Source organism: Vitis riparia, chromosome 4, assembly GCF_004353265.1.
Source record: "Vitis riparia cultivar Riparia Gloire de Montpellier isolate 1030 chromosome 4, EGFV_Vit.rip_1.0, whole genome shotgun sequence".
Classification (NCBI taxonomy): domain Eukaryota; kingdom Viridiplantae; phylum Streptophyta; class Magnoliopsida; order Vitales; family Vitaceae; genus Vitis; species Vitis riparia.
In genome coordinates this window covers 20,288,592-20,311,064 of record NC_048434.1, presented here as the reverse complement: position 1 = coordinate 20,311,064, position 22,473 = coordinate 20,288,592, and the positions used below count along the sequence as shown (strand labels likewise).

The window sequence follows — 22,473 nt, the reverse complement described above, 5'->3', positions numbered from 1 at the left end:
TTTAATCTCCAGGTGTATTGGATATCAATCAATTTTGTCATATTAGCTCCAATCGGTTCCATCTTCCATTTTCCCAAGTTTTAGCAGTTCTCATATAATCTATGGTTCTCTTCTTTGTTCTCTCTGGTATTGCTGTTATATTGGTCATGCATGCTACTTAATTGAAATTCCCCCCTTTAACAATATCCCCATGGTTCAAAAATGCAAAAATTATCAGCAGCCATAGCGTCCATGCACACGAAATGATCAGCACCATATGATTAAAAAAAGTGTGAAAATTTTGAAACTAGGATTTTCAAGTCTTAGAAAGTAAATGTAAGACTGTCAGTAAAAGTTCCTCTTAGACATTTTATTTTAACCTCTCAAGGAGGTGTTCTATGCACTATGAATGAGAAGATAAGGTGACGAGTGGGTGGTGCACTTGTGCTTATGATGAAGTGCAACCGTGTAGTTTTATGTGGGGGATGATGGAAATATGAACCTACATAAGTTGAAAAACCATACCACCAGTTACCGCCTTGATCATTTTCTGCCTGTAATTTTCCCATCTAGTTTCATTCTCTTTGCCCTTTTATCTTCCAGCATGCTGCCGCAACGCAATTGAGAGAACGTGTCATGCTGGTAAGGGCAATTGGTTCCATTTCGACATCCTGTTGGGCTGTTATAGAAGATGCAAGACTTCTGAGACTTGGGTTTCAATTCTGTTGGTTTGAAGTTCTGTATCAGTTCCATGCCTTGAAGGTAATTTTCATGGTTAGCATACTGTGGGATGATTTGATCCTGAGTTCCTTGCTTTTCTCCTCCGTGTTGCTTAACGAGGCTCTTATAGTAGTTGACGTCCTTCACATGAGATTTTATAGCTTTGAAAGAGGATGTTGGCAAGATGTCTGGTAAAGTTGGTGTTGTGTTTAAAGTTGGTTGTACTCCTTTCAGTATGTTGTGCAAGTTTCCATTTGTTGGTCTTGGTGACAAAACCCTAGGCTCTAGGGCAGAAGAGCGAACCAAGAGAGGTGCAGGATTAAACCCAGATAATGGAACCATAGGCTCTCGAGAATACCTTGTGCTTACAGTAGATCCCGACCCACTCCATAAAGGGTAGAAGTTTTCATTTGCTGCCTTCTGTGAGGCAACCATATCAACTTCTTTGCTGGGTAAAACGGGCACCGAAAGACTGACAGGCTTTGAACTAGAGACGGGAACAGTATCTAGCTGGGGAGGCCTGGAATTTGAGGCGGCAGCTAGCACCTCATCTACAAGAGAATACATGTTTCCATTTGCTGGCTTTGACCTAGAGAATTGGACAGCATCTGCTTGGGGAGGTCTCAAATTTATGGCAGGTTGCACATCATTTGGAATGGAACATAAGTTAACTTTAGCTGGCTGAGACAACAAAACCATATTCGGTCCTTTGCTGGCTAAGGGAGCTGGGGACAAAGAAACTGTAACAGTATCGGGTATGGAAAGCCCTGAATTTGAGTCTGGTAGCATCCCATTGGGCAGAGGATAAATGTTTCCACTTTCTGGCTTTGGAAGGGTGACAGGCTTTGAACACGAGCTTGGAAAGTTATCTGGCTGGAGAGGGCTTGAATTTAGAGCAGGTCTCTTGTTGCCTGGTAGAGAACACATATTCCCATTTGTGTGAGGTAAGGGAACTCGATGAGCAACTTGCTTTGACCTAGAGACTGGAAAAGTATCTTCTTGGGGAGACCTTGAATCTAGAGCAGGCCGCACCCTCTTTGGTTGATAACACATATTTTCATTGGCTGGCCTTGGCTCCAATACTATAGCAGGTTCTGAACAGGATACGGTAACCAACTGAGTTACCGGTTTTGACTCAGATAAGGGTATAGTACTGGTACCTCCAGGTTCTCGACAACCATTAATCAATTTCTCAGTCATTTTTGGGTTGGTAAGGATTTTAATGAGCAAATCTGTGTCAATCGAGCTTCCCTGCTCCTTGCATCTCATGACCATGGTAATGGCAGCAGTAGCTGCAGCAATTATATCAGCTTCTACATCCGGTGACAAGCCAAGTGCAGTTTTTTCAATGGCAGGTGGCTCTAGAACAGGCCTGTTGCACTGGGAAGTGTTTCCAGATGCCAATAAATCTTGGGACAAGGCTGGTGGCTTTGAAATCATGGAAGAGTTAATTGGTGCTGCCAAATCAAACAATGTATCCACTGTTCCTTCATCTTCCATGGATGTGATGGGGACAAGAGGGATGTCGCAATCATCCTGATGGCATTCTTCTATGTCCAATGAAATGGAGGGGCTATAGGAAGATGCATGAGCCTCAGTTTAAGGATGAAGAAAGGAAGTAATATACAGATTTTCAGGGGTTAGGAGATTTTACCTAAGAGGTATAGCAGATATGCGAGGATAAACTGCTTCAACAACATGATTTTCTCTCAGCTTTTGAGCCTCTGCCTCTTGGCTTTCTTCACCAGATGCAACGAGCCAATTGGAACTCAAGACAAACTGGTTAAGAAAAAAAAAACAGTTAAATATAAGAATTCAATTCAGCAAATTCAGTGCCCATGCCAGATGTATGCAGAAACTTGTAATGATAACCCCTCCAAAAGCATGAAAAATTTGCAACAAGGGGTTGCAAGTTGAGGTCCAACATCTAACATCAGCTTACCTTGGGTGGGCATTTCCATTTGATCTTAGGGATGTGCGAAACTTTCTTCTTCGATTGGTTCACACGAGTGTCTTTGAATCCATGAGGGAGGCCATTGGTGTCCAGGCCATCAGAATGCAATATCCATGATTTCTTTGCTAGAAGACCATCACGAGCTTTCAAGCAAACTTGCGAAGGACAATCCTTTGATCGAAACAGTTTCGCCTGTTTGAAAACAGAAATTGGTTTATTACACCAGGCTATCATTCATCAAATTAGTAACTGATTTATCAGAAACCTAGATGGTAGACTTCACAGGCTCCCTGGCTGAAGGAGCAACTACCACATTAAAATGGTAGCAAAAGCGTAACATACAAGCCTAGACCAAGGGAAATAGAATTTCCAACCAACTTCATCTCTGATGGCCACCAGATGGCATCCATCTAAGATGCCATTTGCATCCCAATGCACACACGCTAAAGAAAATAGTGACTGTTGTGACTCCACCAGAAAAATGACCCAGCAAGATAACAGTCAATTGGGATGTGTAGCAGCCATATTGCTGAATTCCTATTCCTTTCTCCCCAACATATTGTGTAAAAGGTGATGAAAAAATAAATAAAAAACCATAATATTAAAATTAACAACCATGCTGAGATTAAGTTGTCAGTGAGTTAACATCGTTATAAAAGAACCGTTTAGATCAATGCAAATCAATTTTTATTTTTTATTTTTGGTTAGGCTAGATCAATGCAAATCATACTGATGGCCATCAGACAATCCATAAATTATTATAACCAAAGAAAAAATGTAACTCCAACAGCACAAGATTAAGTATCTCTCTATCCATATGAAGAGAACTGCAATTCTTAGGTACTGCAAAGATTGCATTTCTAGACAAAACAAACAGCAATTTTGCAATTTCGAACTTAATATAACAAGACACTGACCAACCATTCATGATGGCATATATTGTTCTCAGTTTACCACATACGCTAAACAGAACCAGAAAATAACAAGAGGAAAGACATATTACACACTCTTTGAGTGCAAATAGCTTCAGACTGCAATTTCACAAATAAATGCCACCTCTACCCATTATTTTTACTGATATATCATTTAAGTAATAATGTAATATTAGTTGATATTGTCATTTCAGTTGACTAAGAAAGCAAACTGATTTGAAGTATCACAGAGAAAAGGGTTACCTAATATTTAAATCTTCCATTTTCTATGATTTGCTTATATATGTACAGATAGGAAAGCAAAAACAAGATTTTATTATCAGCACTTTGCCAAAATGAGCACCAAAGCACACAGAAAGAATACAAAGGGACCCAAAAGGCAAAGGCAAATAGAGAGAGAACAATTACTATGATTTCCTTAGATATATCATGCCAATGTAGTAATTTTGACGCTGTACTTATATTGTCTGTCACACTGGCATTTCTATGTATATACCATTTTCCCCTTTTTGTATCATACATATCATATCGTTTAATGGAAGTTTTTCACATTTTGGAAATAGAAAGGTCAAAAATCTCTATCATATATGAAACCCATATTTTCAAGAATGAATAATAGGGAAATGTTAAAACCAATTTCAAGACAGATATATCAACGGAAAAACAGGCAAATATAGCATTCATCAATGCCATACACATCAAAATGTTAAAAACTAGTGTTGAAGAAATCAACTCAACAAATTGACATTTTAATACATAGATTCATCATAAGATCTACAAGATAATTTTTTTCAACTTTTAACCATAATTTTAAGTTTCAAAGGACCTACTAGTATGCTAATAAATAATATTATACTGAAGTTCAAAACTTCAACTAGTCTCCAATTAACATACCCAAACCAATAAAGAAAGATAAAAGAATTGTATACAAGTAAAAGCATTTACTTATGTGGACCATGGGAATATATGTGTCCACATGTTATGTTCAAAGTTTTAACTTCAAGTTCGTCATCCCCTCCCCCACCCCTGCTAGCACCTCCAACATAGGAAAAGCAAAGAGAAACATAAAACTAAGAAGAAAAGATACAAACACCTCAATTCACTGTTCATCATCATTGCTCAATATTCAAACCATTTGAAAACCACAAGTTTCATTCAAATACCACCACCCAATATCTGCTGCAACTTTAGTTATGCTTGAACTCCAATATTCCACATTGACTGTCAACATGTGTGAAATATTCCAATGCAGGATTGTTCTCTCTTCCTTAGCTCTTTGTCATTCTTTTTAAATTATTAAAAAAAATGAAGAAGAAGATTAAATAGAGGATAATGGAAAGCAACCTAAGATTTTGAGCACCAGAAGAGGGTTTTTTTTAATAATTAATGTAAAAGAAAATAAAAGGGAGTTTCTACTATTTTAGTCACATCAAAATGCCTTTTTAAACAACAGTACAGCAATTGGTTAAAAGAAATTATATTTGATTTTTCCTATAAACTATTTAAAATGATAAAATGTGCACAGACTGTATGGATCAATTATAATGTATTCATGTACATAAGATACACTTATATGTGATATATAAAATGATTTACATGAAAAATGCATTATTAATGTAGCCTAGTTATACAATCTCTTGTTGTGGGAACATGATCCAAAGTTGCAATATCGATTACTAACTCAATAGGTCCCAAGGAAGATTGGTCTCAACATCTTGGATTGTTTTTTTTTTTGATAAGTAAGGATATGCATTAAAAAGGCAAAACGCCGCAAAGCATACAGGAAGTATACAAGGCAACATAAGCCTCAAAAAACAAAGACAAAAGGATTACCTCCCTCTAAGTGGAAGCTATCCACTCTAAAAAGCCTATAAGGGAGAACGCCTCCTCTCCTACATACAATTTGGCCCAACTCCATAAATTACAAACAAAAAAATTCTTTAACTTTTGAATATTCAATATCCCCCCCCTAAAAGCTAATCTATTCCTCTCCTTCCACACCGTCCAAAAAATACACAACGGAATGGCAGCCCATATCTTTTTCCTTTTCTTTCCCACAAACGGACCCCTCCAACTAGCTAAAACCTCCTTTACAGTTTCTGGGAAAACCCAATTCACATCAACTAAACCAAAAATAATCTCCCATAATGCTCTAACCACTGTACAATGTATAAGGATATGATTTACACTTTCTTCCTCACTACCACACAAAAAGCAACGGTTTGGCAGTTGAAATCCTCTTCTTTGGAGCCTATCCAATGTTAGCACCTTCTCCCATGTCGCCTCCCAGGCAAAAAAACAAACCTTAGTTGGCACCCTTGCCACCCAAATACTTCTTGCAGGAAAACCTATATCATCAGACTTCGCCAACAAACTATAAGCTTCCTTTACCCTGAACTGAACACTCTTTCCTTTCCTCCACATAACTGAGTCTTCCTCCAAGGAGGGTTTGAAACCCCTCAAAGAGTGGAGAAAGTCCCCCACCAACTCCAACTCCCAATCATTGAAATCCCTCACAAAGTGAAAGTTCCAATTTCCTTGACCCAATTCCTGATCCCACATTTCCTCAACCGTTGAGTTCCTTTGCGCAGCCATACCAAAGAGATGAGGGAAACACTGAGACAATGGAGCTTCTGAACACCACACATCTGTCCAAAATCTGATCCTGTTGCCTTTCCCTACTCGGAATGTCATGTTATCCCAACACCACTCTGATTCTTTCCAAATCTCCTTCCAAACCCCTACTCCAACCGCCCCATTTGCCGTTTTGGGCCTCCAATCAAGCCCCTCCTGCCCATACTTCACCTTGATCACTTGTCTCCACAAATTATCTTTGTCACAAGCATACCTCCATATCCACTTGCCAAGCAAAGCTTTGTTCAACAGAGCTAGCTTTCTAAGACCTAGCCCACCTTTATCCTTGTCTGTACAAACCACCCCCATTTGACCAGATGAGCTTTTCCCTCCATATGTCCCCCTCCCCACAAAAAATCCCTTTGTAGTTTCTCAATCCTTCTAACCACTATCTTAGGCATTCTGAACAGGGACATTTGGTAGATTGGCATGCTAGCCAGAGTACTTTTTATTAAGGTGACTCTTCCACCTTTAGAAATATATTGTCGTTTCCAAAGAGCTAGTCGCCTCCTAACTCTCTCCTCCACCCCATCCCATATATAAGGCGCTCTGTTTGGAGCCCCTAGAGGGAGACCCAAGTACTGAGATGGTAAAGCCCCCACCCTGCAACCAAGCTCAACCGCCAACTCCTCCATCTCCATCACCTCTCCAACTGGAATGATTTCGCTCTTGGCTAAATTAATCCTTAGCCCTGAAGCCGCCTCAAACCAGAATAAAATCCAACTTAAGTGAGTGAGGTGATCCTTTCTAGCCTCACAAAATATAATTGTGTCATCAGCAAAAAACAAGTGAGAAATGTTCATTGGAGGACCACTTCCACCCCTGATGTTGCATCCTGATAAAAATCCCCCCTCCACAGCTCTCCTGATAAGAACATCTAGCACTTCCATCCCCATAATGAAAAGATAAGGAGACAAAGGATCCCCTTGTCTAAGACCTTTAGAGCTAGGGAAGAAACCTGCAGGCACTCCATTGACCAACACTGAGAATTTAGCTGAGGATATACAACTCCACATCCACCCCACCCACTTAGACCCAAAGCCCATCTTTTGTAACACCTTCAACAAGAACTTCCAATTAATGCTGTCGTAGGCTTTCTCTATATCCAATTTGCATATAATACCCCTTCCTTTTTGTTTCTGCCACGTGTCTATCACTTCATTTGCAATTAGAGACGCATCAAGGATTTGTCTTCCCCTCACAAAGGCATTCTGAGAAATGGAAACCACCTTGCCTACTACTTTCTTCAGTCTATTAGCTAGCACTTTAGCCAACAGCTTGTAAAGCCCCCCAAGAGACTTATAGGTCTGAAATCTCTAAGATCCTCAGCCCCACATTTCTTAAGGATCAATACCAAGAAGGTATTGTTGAGGCTCTTAAGGAAAGAGCTGTGATCATAAAAGTCTTTGAACATTTCTAAAAGCTCCTCTTTAATGAATTCCCAACAGCTTTGCCAAAATGCCATAGTAAAGCCGTCCGGACCGGGGCTTTATCCCCATTCATCTCCATCAAGGCCGCATGAATTTCATCTTCTGTAAAGGGCCTCTCCACGTACTCAACCTCTTGTGGACTGATCTGGTCAAATTGAAGATTCCCTATGTCCGCCTTCCACCCCGTATCTTCTGAAAGCAAGCTTTGGAACTCATTAGCAATTCCTTCCCTGATATCCTTCTCCTCCACCAACCACACTCCATTGATCTTTATTCTCTCCAAAGAGCTATATCTACGGTGAGAACTTGCCATGCGGTGAAAGAAACCCGTGTTTCTATCCCCCTCCTTCAGCCATATTTCCCTAGAGAGCTGTCTCCAATGCGTTTCCTCCATTATCACCCATTTTCTATAATTATCCTTTGCCTCTTTCTTAAGCTCAATTTCCTCCACAGTCAGAATTCTTTCATTTTCCTCCCTATCCCAGAATTCCACCTGCTGTAAGGCTAAGGATTTGTTGCTCTCCAGCTGCCCAAAAACTTCTCTATTCCAGACTTTCAATTTCTGTTTTATTTCCTTCATCTTGGTAGCCAATCTGTAGCTAGCACTGCCCCTAACCTCAATTCCTTGCCACCAGCTGTGAACTAGATCATTGAAGCCCTCTACCTTCAGCCACATATTTTCAAATCTGAAGGGGGTTGGGCCCCGTCTTATCCCCCCCCCCCCCCCCCACTCACGAAATTGGAAAATGATCGGACACCGGACGGGGCAGCCTACACTGATTAATCCCATTGAATTGATCTATCCAACAAGGGGATACTAGGAACCTGTCCAATCTTGCCCAGGCCTGATTGTTCAGTCCCCCACTCCAAGTGAACTCACCCCCCTGAAGAGGAAGGTCCACCAGCCCCAGCTCATCAACAATTTCAGCAAATTTCCTCATTGCTGAATTTATTCCCCTCTGACTACTCCTTTCCCGTGGAAACAGGGTAATATTAAAATCCCCCCCTATACACCAGGGGTCTTCCCACAGCCCTCTTATCGCCCCAAGCTCATCCCATAAGGCATCCCTTTCCACTTTGGAAAACAAACCATACACTCCCGTAAAAGTCCATATAGCCCCATTCTCTACATTCCGAAATCTGCAAGATAGCGTGAACTGACCCTCTTCCCAATCTATCATATTCAAGGTCCTTGTATCCCAACATATCAAGATTCCTCCTGAAGCCCCTTCCGCATTCACAGCTTTCCAAGCTAGGAATCTTCCGGATCCTAGGCTTCTTGCAATGCTGTCCGACATAGCTTGGATTTTTGTCTCCTGAATACAAATTACATCCACCCTCTGGTTCCTTATGAACGTCTTAATAACTTTCCGTTTAGAGCTATCATTTGCTCCCCTCACATTCCAACTCAGAATTTTCAACTTCATTGGGCAATCACAATCTGACGCCCTTTGCCCTGTACCGAGCCTTTCTGTTTAATTCCTCCCTCATAATTAATGGAGCATTCCAATCTTTTTAACTCCCTTTCAAATTTAGATTTGTCCAGTAGCTCTTTACTATGGATTTTCTCCCTTCTTTTTCTGATTTTGGTCAGGAAATTCAGAATTTCCTTCTCCAACCCCTCCGTGGAGAAGCCCAGGAATTGGCTGAATTTCACCAAGCCATTCTCCTCCCATTTATCCTCCTGCTCACCTCTCTCTGTTTGGGAATCACAAATATCTCCTATCCCAGCAATCCCCTTGCCCTTATCACTGTGGCTTATCTTTGCTCCCAGTTCCTTACCCCCACTTCTTCCTTCATTACAGCCCTCATACACCGTTAGCCACATGGTATTATCATCCCGATCCTCCTCATTCCAGTCCCCAGAATGATCGAAAAACTCCCCCCCGGGAGTCCGATCAAAATTAGAAGAGTTGAGAAGAGAGGTCCCCACATCCCTTTTCCCCCAAGAGCACAATCCCATTCCATACCTCATTGCCTCCTCTTTAAGCGCCTTATCCGTTTCTGAAATCCCAGCCACGCCATATAGTTTCCTCAAATCTTCAGTCTCCCGTGCAACAAAAGGTTCAGGCACATGAGGATTACCTGGAGCTGTTCCCTTCTGCAGAGGATCCTTCTTCTGAGGGCTATTTCGGTCTTGGACTGCTGAGGAATTTGGGCCTTCCCTTTGCTTTATAACTAACTGAGGAAACTGGGCCTTTGGCGACATTGGGCCTTCATAAGAGCAGCCCACTTCATCACGTCTATGGGATGGGCCAGCTTCTGGGCTAACCGCCACACCTTTCAGCTTCAGGCCCAACACACCACTCTTCAGCCCAGGCCCTTCTCCCCCTCTTAGCTGCTTTGGGTTGACAGATGGGCTTAAGGAAGCTCCATTTGGGGCCCAAGAGCTGGAAGTCGGGCTTTGAGAAACCCGACCCGAACCACTCCTCTGCCCACCCGTCCCATCTTCTGACGTCTGCAGGGTCTCGAGACCCACACTCACCCACCCCTTCCTCACTCGCTTCTCCGCGCGTGAGATCTCCTTACCCCTGTCCTCACTGCTGTGACGACCATCACTATGTCTGCAACTCCTCCTTATCACCGGCCGACATTCCCACCACAACGATACAGCATAGACCTCGTCCTCCACTTCAACTTCTAGGACGTTCGGTTTAGCTTCGCCTCTTCCTCTCACCAATATTCTAGCCCACTGGAGCTCGCCCATCGTTCTCGTTTGGTCGTCGACTGTGATAAAGCCCCCACATTCATCCCCCACCTTCTTGAAGATCTCCGAACTCCAAAGCGAGACAGGGAGACCAAATAATCTCACCCAAATATCCTCGGGCTCTTCCTCCTCTGTCCAACATCCACTCCTTGGACTCCAAAAATCCAGCCCTAACTGAATCCCATCCATCCTGCGATTTCCAGAGGATACCACACGACGGGCCTCTTCCAAGTCTTCAAAGTCCAGCAAAACCCTTCCCTTACCCAACCTAGCCAGCCCTAAACTACCCTTAAGCTCCCACGATTCTGCCCAGCGTCGTCCCACCCTCTCAAGGTCATCGTCTTCCCCTGAGTTGTCTATTTTACTCGCCACCACACAATACTCCAACTTCTTGAGCAGATCCACTGATTCCTCCCTTTTCGCCTTCACTGTGATTACGTTTGTTTTACCCAAAAGAGCTCGTTTTGCTATTGAAGCATACGAACTCCCCCCAACAATCTTACCCGTATCCTTTACAACCTGGGTATTTGAACTACTACCAAAGGAGCCTACCATCTGGGTAAGCTTCTCCGCCATGGTCACCCATCCCCTTTTATCCCTTTTGCCTCTCGGGATGAAGACGCAGAACCATTTCTTCTCTAGGTCAGAGACCCCTAGCCGGATAAATCCCCCCGCTTCGTTTTTTCCTCGCGACATGGAGTACAGTCGGCCCTGCTCCTTCCATTCCCTTCCCCATCTTGCTTCTTTCTCATCCATTATACATAGATTCAGGCCTTCCAGGAAAAGCCCTAGTCCGTGCGCTCCCAAACGCACCCATGACGAAACCCCTCCCTTCTTCTCCACAATGATAACCTGGATTTTTCCTTTTCTATCTTCCCCGATAATCTCAAAAGCCTTTGATTCCACCGTGAAGCTATACTCCTTCCGTCTGCTTCGCGGCGCCCGCCCCTCCTCCCCCTCCTCACCATCGCACTCTCCTACGCAGTCTCTCTCGCCTCACTCTCCTACGCAGTCTCTCTCGCCTCATCTTGGATTGTTATTGGAAGATTATGCTAGTTAAAAAATCTACAAAAAAATAAAAATTAAGAAAATAATGAAAAAAAATTTAAAGAATAAATACAATTTGATGGACTCAACAAATTAATAAAAAAATAATTATCACATTTAACATTATCTAAATAGATATAAAAGCATGCATTGAAATTGATTTATGTTAGTGTTAAGAATGAAAAACTCGTAGAATATTACCATATCTATTTTTACACCCATTACCAATTTTTGAGAATTGTTATATATTGAAAATATAAAAAGCAAACACTAAAAGGAAATATGATTGATAACAATTTTGAAAAAAAAAATATCAGTTTGAATTTATTGTTCTACTTATGTATTGAGGCATTTCTCCATGATTAATGAGGGGAAGACAAAAATTATCTATTTGTTTTTCCTTTTATTTTCATCTAATCTGATTTGTGGTGTAGTAACTTTGAATTGTTCCACAAGTTGCCCAAGTCAAACGATTCATATCTGAGTTAAAAATGACTAATTGTTGAACTACACAATATTGAGTCATGTCATGGACTTGTCACAACTATAGTCAAGGTGAATACAACTCGGTCAAGACAAACCAATCTTGGCTGATACTTTGAACCATGGGTAAGAAGTTGGGGGGGGAGAGGGTGTGGAGATCTCTCATTTACCCTTTGTTGATAATCTTATACTCTTCTATGAGGTGTCCTAAGAACAACTGATTTATCTAAGATGGACCCTTCTTTGGTTGGATGTGTCTTTAGAGTTTGATATCATTCTACTTAACAATGGGTTAATCCCTATTGGAGATGTTCCCAATGTTGAGGAGTTGGCTTTGTTGCTAAGATGTGGTGTAGGTAAGTCGTTTTCTACCTATTTAGGTCTCCCCCTAGGCATGGTTCAAAGTATTGGTTGACATTGGCACAACTAGATCAAGTCGTATCCCTCTTGGCTATAGCCACAATGAGTTTGAGACCCAAGTTAAATTATGCAGCTCAACAATCACTCAATCTTGACTTGGATATGAATCCCTTGACTCAACCAACTAGAGAGATGAGTAGAAGTCACTATACCAACAATTCAAATCCCATGAAATGAGAGGAAAAGGACAAAGAATATCAACATTTCTCAAAGACTCCTTAAATTAATTAAGAAAAATGCCTCAATCCATTACTAGGAATAAGAAATTCAAAACGACTTATTTTCAAACAATTATTTTATCAATCACATCTCTTTTTACTATTTTCATTTTTTATTTTTTATTTTTTATTTTTTAAAAAATAATTCTTATTAGCAAGCTAAATTGCAATATGTTTTGATATACCAATTATCAAAATCGGTATTAGTATAAAAATAAGTATGATAATGTTTTAAGAGTTCCAATCCTTAATGTTATCATAAACTAATCCAAGCAAGTGCTTCTACAACATTTCATTCAATCTTAAATGTGACAAATAATTTTTTTCTTTAATTAAATTGTTGAGTTTGTTTTATAATAATTTTTTTTTTTAAATTCTCATTATTTTTTTAGAACACTTTTAGTTTTTTAACTCGCATATTGTGCATATCGTCGATGTCAATTCGAGATGTAGAAATTAATCCACCGCAAGACTCATAGAGCGAGCAACCAACACCACAACTTTGAACCATGTTCTTGGGTGCTCCTTCCAAATCTTCCTCAATTTGGTATGCGGTGAAGGAGAAGTTTTACAAAAGGTTGGCTTCTTGGAAACATCAGTATCTTTCTTAGGATTGGAGACTAACCTTCTAAAGAGTATGTGGCCTAGCTCACCTACGAACTCTTATCCTTTTTTGTTATTTTAAGGATGGTGCAATTGAGACTAGAAACTCAACATGAACTTTTTGCGGGATGGAAGTACTCTAGAGAATCACTTTGAAACAAATAAGTGTGGCTTAGATAATAAAAACATGTCTTTACTCACGAAAGCCTCTTATTGGAAAGTGGCTTTCAAACTATGGGACAAATAAGAATAGGTTGCAAAGACAAGTTATCTTTGGTATGTTTGGAGAAGTGGCAGGTGGGTGATGTGCTCAAGACAGGAGGGAAGTTATGAAACGGGCTTATGGAAAGCAATTAGGAGAGGGTTGGAGGAGTTTCAAACTACAGTCAAACTTGTACTGCATGATGGAAGGAGAGTACGGTTTTGGCATGACTTGTGATGTTGAATGAATAGTTACCATATTTATTTCACATTATCAATTTAGATAGCCGATGTTTGGGAGGAGGTAGGTGGCACTTGATGTTGGAGCCTTGTTTCTTGAGAAGTTTTTATGATTGGAAGTTGCAAATTGTGGAGTTCTTTCTTAAGCTAACTCTAGTGATGATGGTTTTGTAAGGATTGTGAAGATAAGTTGGTTTAAAGAATGCCAAGGATGGAAAGTTTACTATTAAATCTTCTTATGACTCAATGGAATCTATGTCCAAAGGTCCTTTCCCAACCATTAGGATTGTAATGAGTCATAAGGACTATAACTTGGGCAGGTTGGGTTGGGTTGATAGCTAACCCAAGACAAACCCAAGTTAAGAAACATTCAACCCCAGCCCAGCCTAACCCAGCCTGAACTTTAACCCTAGATACTCAACCCAAACCTAACACAATCTCATTTTTTTAAAACTCGGGTTGAATTTAGTTTATGCTCAAGTTGGTTAAGTTGATAAAGTTGTATGATTTAAAATCCATACATAATGTTTTTAAAAACTCTTTTCTATATATTTATACCAAAATTTAAATAGTAAATGGAACAAAATTTCAAGATAATAACAAAATTTAAAATAAATTTGGGTCTCTTTTGATCATACTATGTATTTATTGCTCAAGATGGGTATTCCACACACTCCTCATCTCATATTTGGCAAAATTACTAGCCAAAAATAGCAACTATTAGATTTATATGGTCCTCAAAAAGTATTATTCTACCTATTCCCCTACATGAGTGATTCTACTTCATTAAATGCATATTCTTTTAATAAAAAGTATAAAGTTCTTGATTTGATGATATCTTATGGCAGGTAATGCAATGTCCTCATTGAGATTTTGGAATTGAAAGATTGTCTAAAGTCATGGGTTAAAATGACACATAATCGAAGAGCCTAATAAACAAGGATTATTATTAATTTTTTTAGATAGGCTAATTACCTATTTTACACCTAATAGACAAGGATTGCAATGGATTGCCAAATAGACTGTTAACCTATCATATTGTTGAAATTACTACATTTTTTTTTTGTCCATATTGATAGGCAATTGTTACATATTGATCTTCTCATTTTCCAAGAGTTACCACAAATCAATCTGTATTTCATAATCTCTGAGTAGAGAGAAAGATACTTATTACAAGTTTGCAACACTATCCAAGAAGTCCATCCCAGGAACTATAATCCCTTATTTAAGAACCTCTTTCATGAGTCCAAGGTATGTAATAATTGAAGTTTTTTATATTCCTAAGTATATTTAAGCTCTGTCTGAATTTCCAAAATAATGCAACAAGTAGAAAAAGGAAATGCTGAAAATAGCTTGAGAAAAAAATACATTTAAGTTATAGAATTTTCCTTCTTTTCTGAAGGTTTTTTAAATTTTTATTTATTTATTTTTGCATAGATGCAACCTAAGTCTTAAAGTCTCTTGGTGACTTGCATGATACAAATACTTATTATTGATTCTTAGAAGTTAAATCTTCACCAGCATTTAATAATTTTCCTTGACTGGAGGATAGGATATGTTTAGAAATCAGACAAAAAAAATGTAGTTGGGAGTCGAAACCTTTCCAAAAAAAGGCTCGAGGGGAACTATAAGCGATGAATGATTGAATGTTATACTTAATCAACCATAGGTTTTCAAGGAAAATTAGTTCTTGCTGGGCGTTCAGTGTGGTTAAAAATAGCACCTGGGCATTGATCCATGATCACAAGCAGATTAAGCACTTCTGTTGCACCACCACTGTAGGAAGTTGTCCCACACAAAGGCTCCCAAAGAATTTTGTCTGAGATTTCTTAATTTCAATTTCAAGCATTCATATTTCTATTCTCATTTCTATGTAAATAATAAAATTGCACTAAAAATGATAATCTAAGCGATGAATTGTTCTGTGGTCGTTCTCAGTGGAGATCGTCTCATCTTAATTCATAAAAAATGACAACAATTTTTATTTTTCTTTCTTTTTTTTTTTGGTACAAAAAAGAATGACTTAACTGACAAATCATCAATTAAAACACCATTTTCCAACTTTGTTAAAAATGAAAACCTTGACTTGTTGTGAAACATTCAGACTCCATATAAGAAAAATGTATAGGGAAAAAAATCATAATTGTGGATAAAAATTTTACAATATTGGGGCTAAGACTCTATTTTATATTCAGACTCCAAGAAAATAAAATTACTTCATTTACTTAGAGCCCAATACTACTATTTTACTTGGGTTCAATTATCAATTTCAAGAAACAAAAACATTGCATAAGACTCTTACTTGTCTTTTACATTGTGTTTTGAATGAGAGAATTGGGGCGAAAAGAAAAGGATTCACATTAAAATTTTGAAATTCCATTATTGGCTACAAATGGAATTCCTAAGGGAATGAATTGGCAGATATTGGAGAGATTAGAAAACATCTATAAATTTTATTTTACTTTTTGATAGGTAAAAAGAAAACGTGTATTAAAAAGAGAAACTCCAAAAGCGCCACAAAGTACACAGAAAACATCTATAAATTTCACACCCAGATGTGGTCGAACCCCATCTTACGCTCGGGAAAAATGTGCAAATAGAAAATTCTTTCATTTTTTGATACTTCACAAAAGAAAACACAAGTTGAAAGAAACAAAAAGGAATCTTCATTCCACTAACTAGATTCCTGATCGGCAAAGACAGGGTGTTCTTCCACTTTCTTTCCCGGTTTCCTCAGCAACCAAACGAATGGTTAGCTGAAGAAACACATAAGCACCAGGGAATCAGTAAACGAAGCTTAAAATAAGTAGACCATGGAACTTCAAAAACAGAACAACCGGCTAGAAAAAACATAGATATGAAGAGAATAGCTATAGAAGCACTAAAAAGGGAAAAAAGAACCACGTTCAAGTGCAGACTTATAACAAAAAAACATTTTCGAAACCCTAAAGAGAGAGCATCAAAACTGAGAACCACCTGCCAACGAAGAAATCAGAACCACGAACATAAAATAAACATTCAAATGTGATTTGATATGGTAACTAGACACTCCAATTGGAGATGCCGCGGGTATACCTGACACAGATTAGCATCGGGAGCCCAAGAAACCTTCTTCGAACTCTTCGATATCTTCATACCGAAGACCGATTCCGCAATGCAACCGAGTTTCCGAAACCTCGATTACTCCACTTGCGACAATGCGAGCCAGATCTTGCACAGTGGTGCAGAGCTTTTGAACAAGAACAGAAGAAGACGAGAATTGTGATGTTGCTTGATATGGAACCCTAGAGGCCACTTATGTTTTGTTTGGAGTTTTTCTAATTTCGATTATTTTGATTTTGGTGCAGTGTTGTTTCCTGTTTTGCTTACGCGTAACCACCTAACAGCTGATAGTCGATGCGTTGGCGAACCCATTCCAAAAGGGTGAGAATATTTAGTATATTTAGTATATTTTATTGGGGCTGCTTGCCTTTTCTTGTGAAATCTGATCACTCCACCTCTGATTCTTTCTTTTGCTTTGCTCCCTAATTCTCCCTTTTGCGTTTCGCCCAGGTTTCCTTTTGCTTTCGTGGGCCGCCCTGCCCTCCTCCCGATACTGTCTAATATATCATATATTCCCTTCCTTTCACCGCTTCCCTGATTAACGTTCTTTTTAGTCCAATTTACTCATCAAAAATATTATTTTTAGTCCAATTTATTTGCAATATAAACTAGTGAAACTTTTTATTCGTATTAAGAATGATGATTTTATAAAGCACAAATTAGTTTACAAGACCAACTATTAAATTTTGTAGTCATCTCTAAAAAGGAAAAAGGAAAAAGGAAAAAAGAAAAGAAAAGAAGGGGAGTAATCACTAGCCGCTATTTCAATTTGGGAGTTATGGTTATATTGCTTCCAAGTTATATATCCTTTTCACTACCAAATCATAGATCTTTAGGAGAGACCAAAGGGAATAAGCTCAAAAGTCATTATACTTCCGGTCTTCCCTCCTTTTAGGCCATTATACACAGGATCTATTGATAACCGCATGAATGACTAGAATTTGTTTTTCAATTTGAAGCGGTGCATATTGTGGTTGTTTCGAGACTTCTGCAAGCCTTGCACCTTTATTGAGTAATGTCTGAGTCGCAGCATCAAGGTCTGACTCAAATTGAGCAAGGGCGATCACTTTGTGATATTGTGTCAATTCCAATTTTGAACTACCACAGACTTGTTTCATAGCTTTCAACTAAGCGGCAGATTCGACACCATTGACAGATAAACCAACATTAATAACAAATCTAATTTCACAATAAAAGAGTTTTGTTTCTGAACAAATTTATCTATCCGTAATGAGGATCACATTGGTGGGAATATAGACCGATACATCTCCAACTTGTGTTTCATCTATGGATAAGATGGTCAAGCTATGTTTAGCAGCTCTTTCTAAGATATGGGAATATAAATAGAAAACATTCTTTCATACCATATTCCTATTCTTCTTCTCACCTTGCTCCATATATCTAAGTATGACAATTTAGTACGATTCAATCCAAGTACAAACTAAACCCGTTAAAGCAATGGGCCTTCACTCACTATCCTCCACCCTATGGTGTATGATCTATGACTTGACTTTGACTTACTTATGAAGGGATTGACTCCAACTCGTTACGGGCATGAACAAATTGATTAAACATACATGATTTCCCACTATCCTTTAAGAAAATCACCACCATCCATGTGCATGGTAGAGGTAGAGGAAAGAATACTAAACTAATCAAAGTTATCAGCTCAACCATCATAAGCTAACCCAACCATAGTCGAACCTATTTATAAATGGCCTTCATGACTTAATGATGAAGGGTATTTCAATATGTGAATATGCTAAAAGATACGAAAGATTATCTTAGCAATATAAATCTTTTCCATCTATTTACCCAAGGACCCCCCCTTATTCCATTCCTACTTTGTTAATTACACCACTAACTAAACTGTTAGGAGCCATCAATTAATGGCTCACCATTGGAAAGCTTGGTTTTACTGGAGCAAGCAGAGTCGCCCATGTTGGATCATGAGTCATTGCAACCTACACTCCATGTTAGTTACACACCATGCAAAATGATCTACCAATTCCTAATAAAAAATAATTATTTTTGTTATGTGGCGTGTTGCCTTGTTTAATTAAATAGAAATGTGTTATGCTCTCATCTTAAGCATCAAAATATGAAATTACAATTCAAAAGAAACACACTGGAGATTTTTGCTTGATGTTATTTATTTATTTGTAAAAACTATTATAATTTAATTTCAAAACCAAAATTATGAAATCATGTTCATCTTACCATGAAATTTTGATGCTAGACTACTATTTCTCAAGCATCAAATACGAAAAACTCTAACGGTTGGAGTTGGGTTTGGGTGCTCAAGCGGATTGACTTGACCTGGTCCAATTAATGGAAAGAAATGGGGGAATAGTTTTTGGAAGTTTTAAAACTACCTAGAAACTGCTACTATTAAAAATAAATAAATAAATAGTTTATTTATTTATTTTTCTCTCTTTGAGTGAAAACTCTCTCGATGAGAATTCTTTTTTGAAAAACGAGAGATATTTTGACTTCTCTCTTCCTAAAAACCACAAAGAGAAGAAATATGTTTTCTTCTCTATCCGGGAAATAAAAAAGTAAGAATATAACTCTTATAAAGAAACAAAAAGGTCATCTCTTGAAGTTATTCTTAATTTTCTTAGTAAAACAAGGTCAAAGCTCTTATCCTGTTAAAAACAAATGGTTCTCATATTTGTAGTTTCATTCATGACTTGAGGCGAAAAATTTGGCTAGTGAAACAACTAATTTGGATCTTGGGCATTTCATAAGGTAATCGAAAATCTTATTATTCATCACTAACTAAAAACAATTATAAAAAAATCCAATAAAAATTAACCACAAAAAACCTCAATAAAAACAGTGTAGAGGTTTAAATGAAATTGTTAATAAATAAATAAAAATCTAACAAAACGTAATTGTAAAAAACCCTAACAAAAAACAAATACAAAAAAATCCATAAAAAAAGAAATAAAGAGAACGATAAAAAATATGAAAGATCTTGAATAAAAAAGAAAGATGAGAGAATTTGATATATAACTTTTAAAATGAATTTGATTATGATCTTCATTTGCTGATCGTTATTGAAATATTTGAATTTCATTGAAAAGAGAACGAACATAAACTTAGGTTTAAACTTCACTGAACAAGGAAAAGAACATGATATAGGAGGGGGAGAGAGCTGAATATTAAAAATGATAAGGAACTGAATTAGGAAAGAGAGGAAACGATATTTTTTTTTTGAGGAAAAAAAGGGTGAAAATGTAAAAAAATAAAAAATAAAAAATATAATAGAGGTAATTTTCAAATGCTACTCTATATGATCTTGAATCAATATCGAAGAAATTGCCTTTGAAAAGATAAAAAAATCATTTATAAGGTTGAATGGTTTTAGTATGATGATAATATATTGCAAAAGTAAATTATAAAGCTGTAGGAATAAAAAGAAGAAGCACAGAGAATTTCTCAAAGCTTGAGGATGTTTTTTTTTTTTTTTTAAATTTAAATTGAAAAATTTACAACTTAACAATAATATTATTATTAAACATGGGAATGCATTTTTTTTTACCTTGGTGTTAATTTTGTATTTTATTTATTTATTTATTTATTTATTTACTCTTTATAATCACATGACCGCGGTGCTTAGATAATTAAAAAAAGAAAAAAGTACACGCTGGCAGGCTAAAATGGTGTTGCAAGGAAACCGTGCAACCACGAAGGGAGGGTATAGAGGGGGGTTGAAATATAATGCTGACAAAAGGCGTCGCCCCTCCCTGGTTCCCCCAATCACATCCCACCGCACCAAAGCCCGAGAGGGTGGATTGGTCATTTAAGAAGCACAGCTGTTTGCGGCCACCACTCTGCACATGCTTTTGTCCATCCCAAATTACATTTTTGACCTTAAATCCCTCATTTGGCGAACTGCTATTGACCACCTCAGACATCAGAGACAGGCCGACGTGTAGAACGTAGAAACTTTCTCATCACAAGCGCTCTTTATATTTCAACAACACCCTCACCGATTAAACAGACAAAATTCAATTTTAGTCTCATTTTCTCTCTCTCCCGTTTTTTTCTCAGCCTCGACACAGACGACGACTCAAAGCAATGGCGTCCGAAAAAGAGACGGCTGGGTCCGGATCTGCCGCGGCAATCAACGGCGGCGAAGCCCTAGAACCACCGAAGCGGAAGATAGCTCTGATCACCGGCATAACGGGGCAGGATGGGTCGTATCTAACGGAGTTTCTCCTGAACAAGGGGTACGAAGTCCACGGTCTGATCCGACGATCTTCCAATTTCAATACCCAACGCCTCAATCACATCTACATCGATCCTCACAACTCCCATAAAGCTCGAATGAAGCTCCACTACGCCGACCTCTCCGACGCCTCCTCCCTACGCCGCTGGATCGACACCATCGCCCCCGACGAGGTCTACAACCTTGCTGCCCAGTCCCACGTCGCCGTTTCCTTCGAGATCCCGGATTACACCGCCGATGTGGTGGCCACGGGCGCCCTCCGCCTCCTCGAAGCCGTCCGATCCCACATCATGGCCACCGGCCGATCTCACATTCGGTACTACCAAGCCGGATCCTCGGAGATGTTCGGATCCACTTCGCCTCCCCAATCGGAAACCTCTCCATTTCACCCCCGATCCCCTTACGCGGCCTCTAAATGCGCCGCTCATTGGTACACCGTGAACTACCGAGAAGCCTACGGGCTCTTCGCCTGCAATGGGATTCTGTTCAATCACGAATCCCCACGGCGGGGTGAGAATTTCGTGACGCGAAAGATTACACGAGCCGTGGGGAGGATCAAGATTGGGTTGCAGAGCAAACTGTTCATGGGGAATTTGCAGGCTTCGAGAGATTGGGGTTTCGCGGGGGACTACGTGGAAGCGATGTGGATGATGCTGCAGCAGGAGAAGCCGGACGATTACGTGGTGGCGACGGAGGAGTCACACACGGTGGAGGAGTTCTTGGAGGTGGCATTTGGGTCTGTGGGGTTGAATTGGAGAGATCATGTGGTGATTGATAAGAGGTACTTTAGACCTGCTGAGGTTGATAACCTTAAGGGTGATTCTAGCAAAGCAAGGAAGGTGCTTGGTTGGAAGCCCAAGGTGGATTTTGAGCAGTTGGTGAAGATGATGGTTGATGAGGATATTGAATTGGCTAAGAGGGAGAAGGTGCTTGTGGACGCGGGCTATATGGACGCACAGCAGCAGCCTTGATTCAACCTATTTCTTCCTCCAATTTTGCTTTCATATAAAGCCAATCTGCTTCTCGGTTGTTTGAATTCAAAGGTTTTAGGTCTAATATAGTTAGCTTGATTTCGAAGATGGGTATTTATTATTGGTGTTTATTGTAATTTCCCTATTTTTATTTGTTCTTTCTTGTTACGGGTTTTTAGATTTACTGTTAAACCCATTCATACAATTTCGGTAATTCCATAATTGAACTATTATTTGTATTCTGGGATCTGCCTACGCTTTGGTCATTTTTTTCCTCAACGAATTGCTTCTGGATTCGTCTAAAAAATGTGTTTGAAATCTATTTGAGATGCATTTAGATATTGATAAACTACGCTCCAATTGTTACTTCCTCCATGTCGGCAAGATCAATGGCAGGGCATCCTGGTTCAACATGCCCTTACTAGGATGCATCACAAAAGAAAATTTGGGCGAATTCATTTGGACCCACTTGTCCTGAGCAATGTTTCTTGTGCAACCCCCTCCTATTCCATGTAGAAGCTAAGATGTCGGTGGGGCTTCTTTTATAGTCTTCTGCCCTTTTTATCTTTCTCCTCTATTTTCACTTTTTATTTTT

The 22,473-nt window shown here is 39.0% G+C and overlaps 2 protein-coding genes across 3 annotated transcripts; one reads left to right on the top strand and one right to left on the bottom strand.

Annotated features, from left to right (window-relative positions):
- Positions 1-232: 232 nt before the first annotated feature.
- Positions 233-17,097, bottom strand: LOC117913709 (zinc finger CCCH domain-containing protein 30-like). Of its 2 annotated transcripts, XM_034828767.1 has the most exons (4): positions 16,644-17,097; positions 2,642-2,845; positions 2,354-2,478; positions 233-2,272 (listed from the first exon to the last, which is right to left on the bottom strand). In XM_034828767.1, exons 1-4 carry the CDS (start codon positions 16,701-16,703, stop codon positions 523-525), a joined length of 2,139 nt encoding a protein of 712 aa, XP_034684658.1. In that variant the 5' UTR covers positions 16,704-17,097; the 3' UTR covers positions 233-522. The 2 variants fall into 2 exon arrangements, with proteins under 2 accessions (XP_034684658.1, XP_034684659.1); XM_034828768.1 differs by lacking the exons at positions 233-2,272; positions 2,354-2,478; positions 2,642-2,845 and adding an exon at positions 8,389-11,421 and having other exon boundaries at positions 16,644-16,715.
- Positions 17,098-20,621: 3,524 nt separating this feature from the next.
- LOC117912879 (GDP-mannose 4,6 dehydratase 1) lies at positions 20,622-22,127 on the top strand. Its single transcript, XM_034827652.1, has one exon. The coding sequence runs from the start codon at positions 20,757-20,759 to the stop codon at positions 21,876-21,878; it is 1,122 nt and encodes a 373-aa protein (XP_034683543.1). The 5' UTR covers positions 20,622-20,756; the 3' UTR covers positions 21,879-22,127.
- The last annotated feature ends 346 nt before the right edge of the window (positions 22,128-22,473 follow it).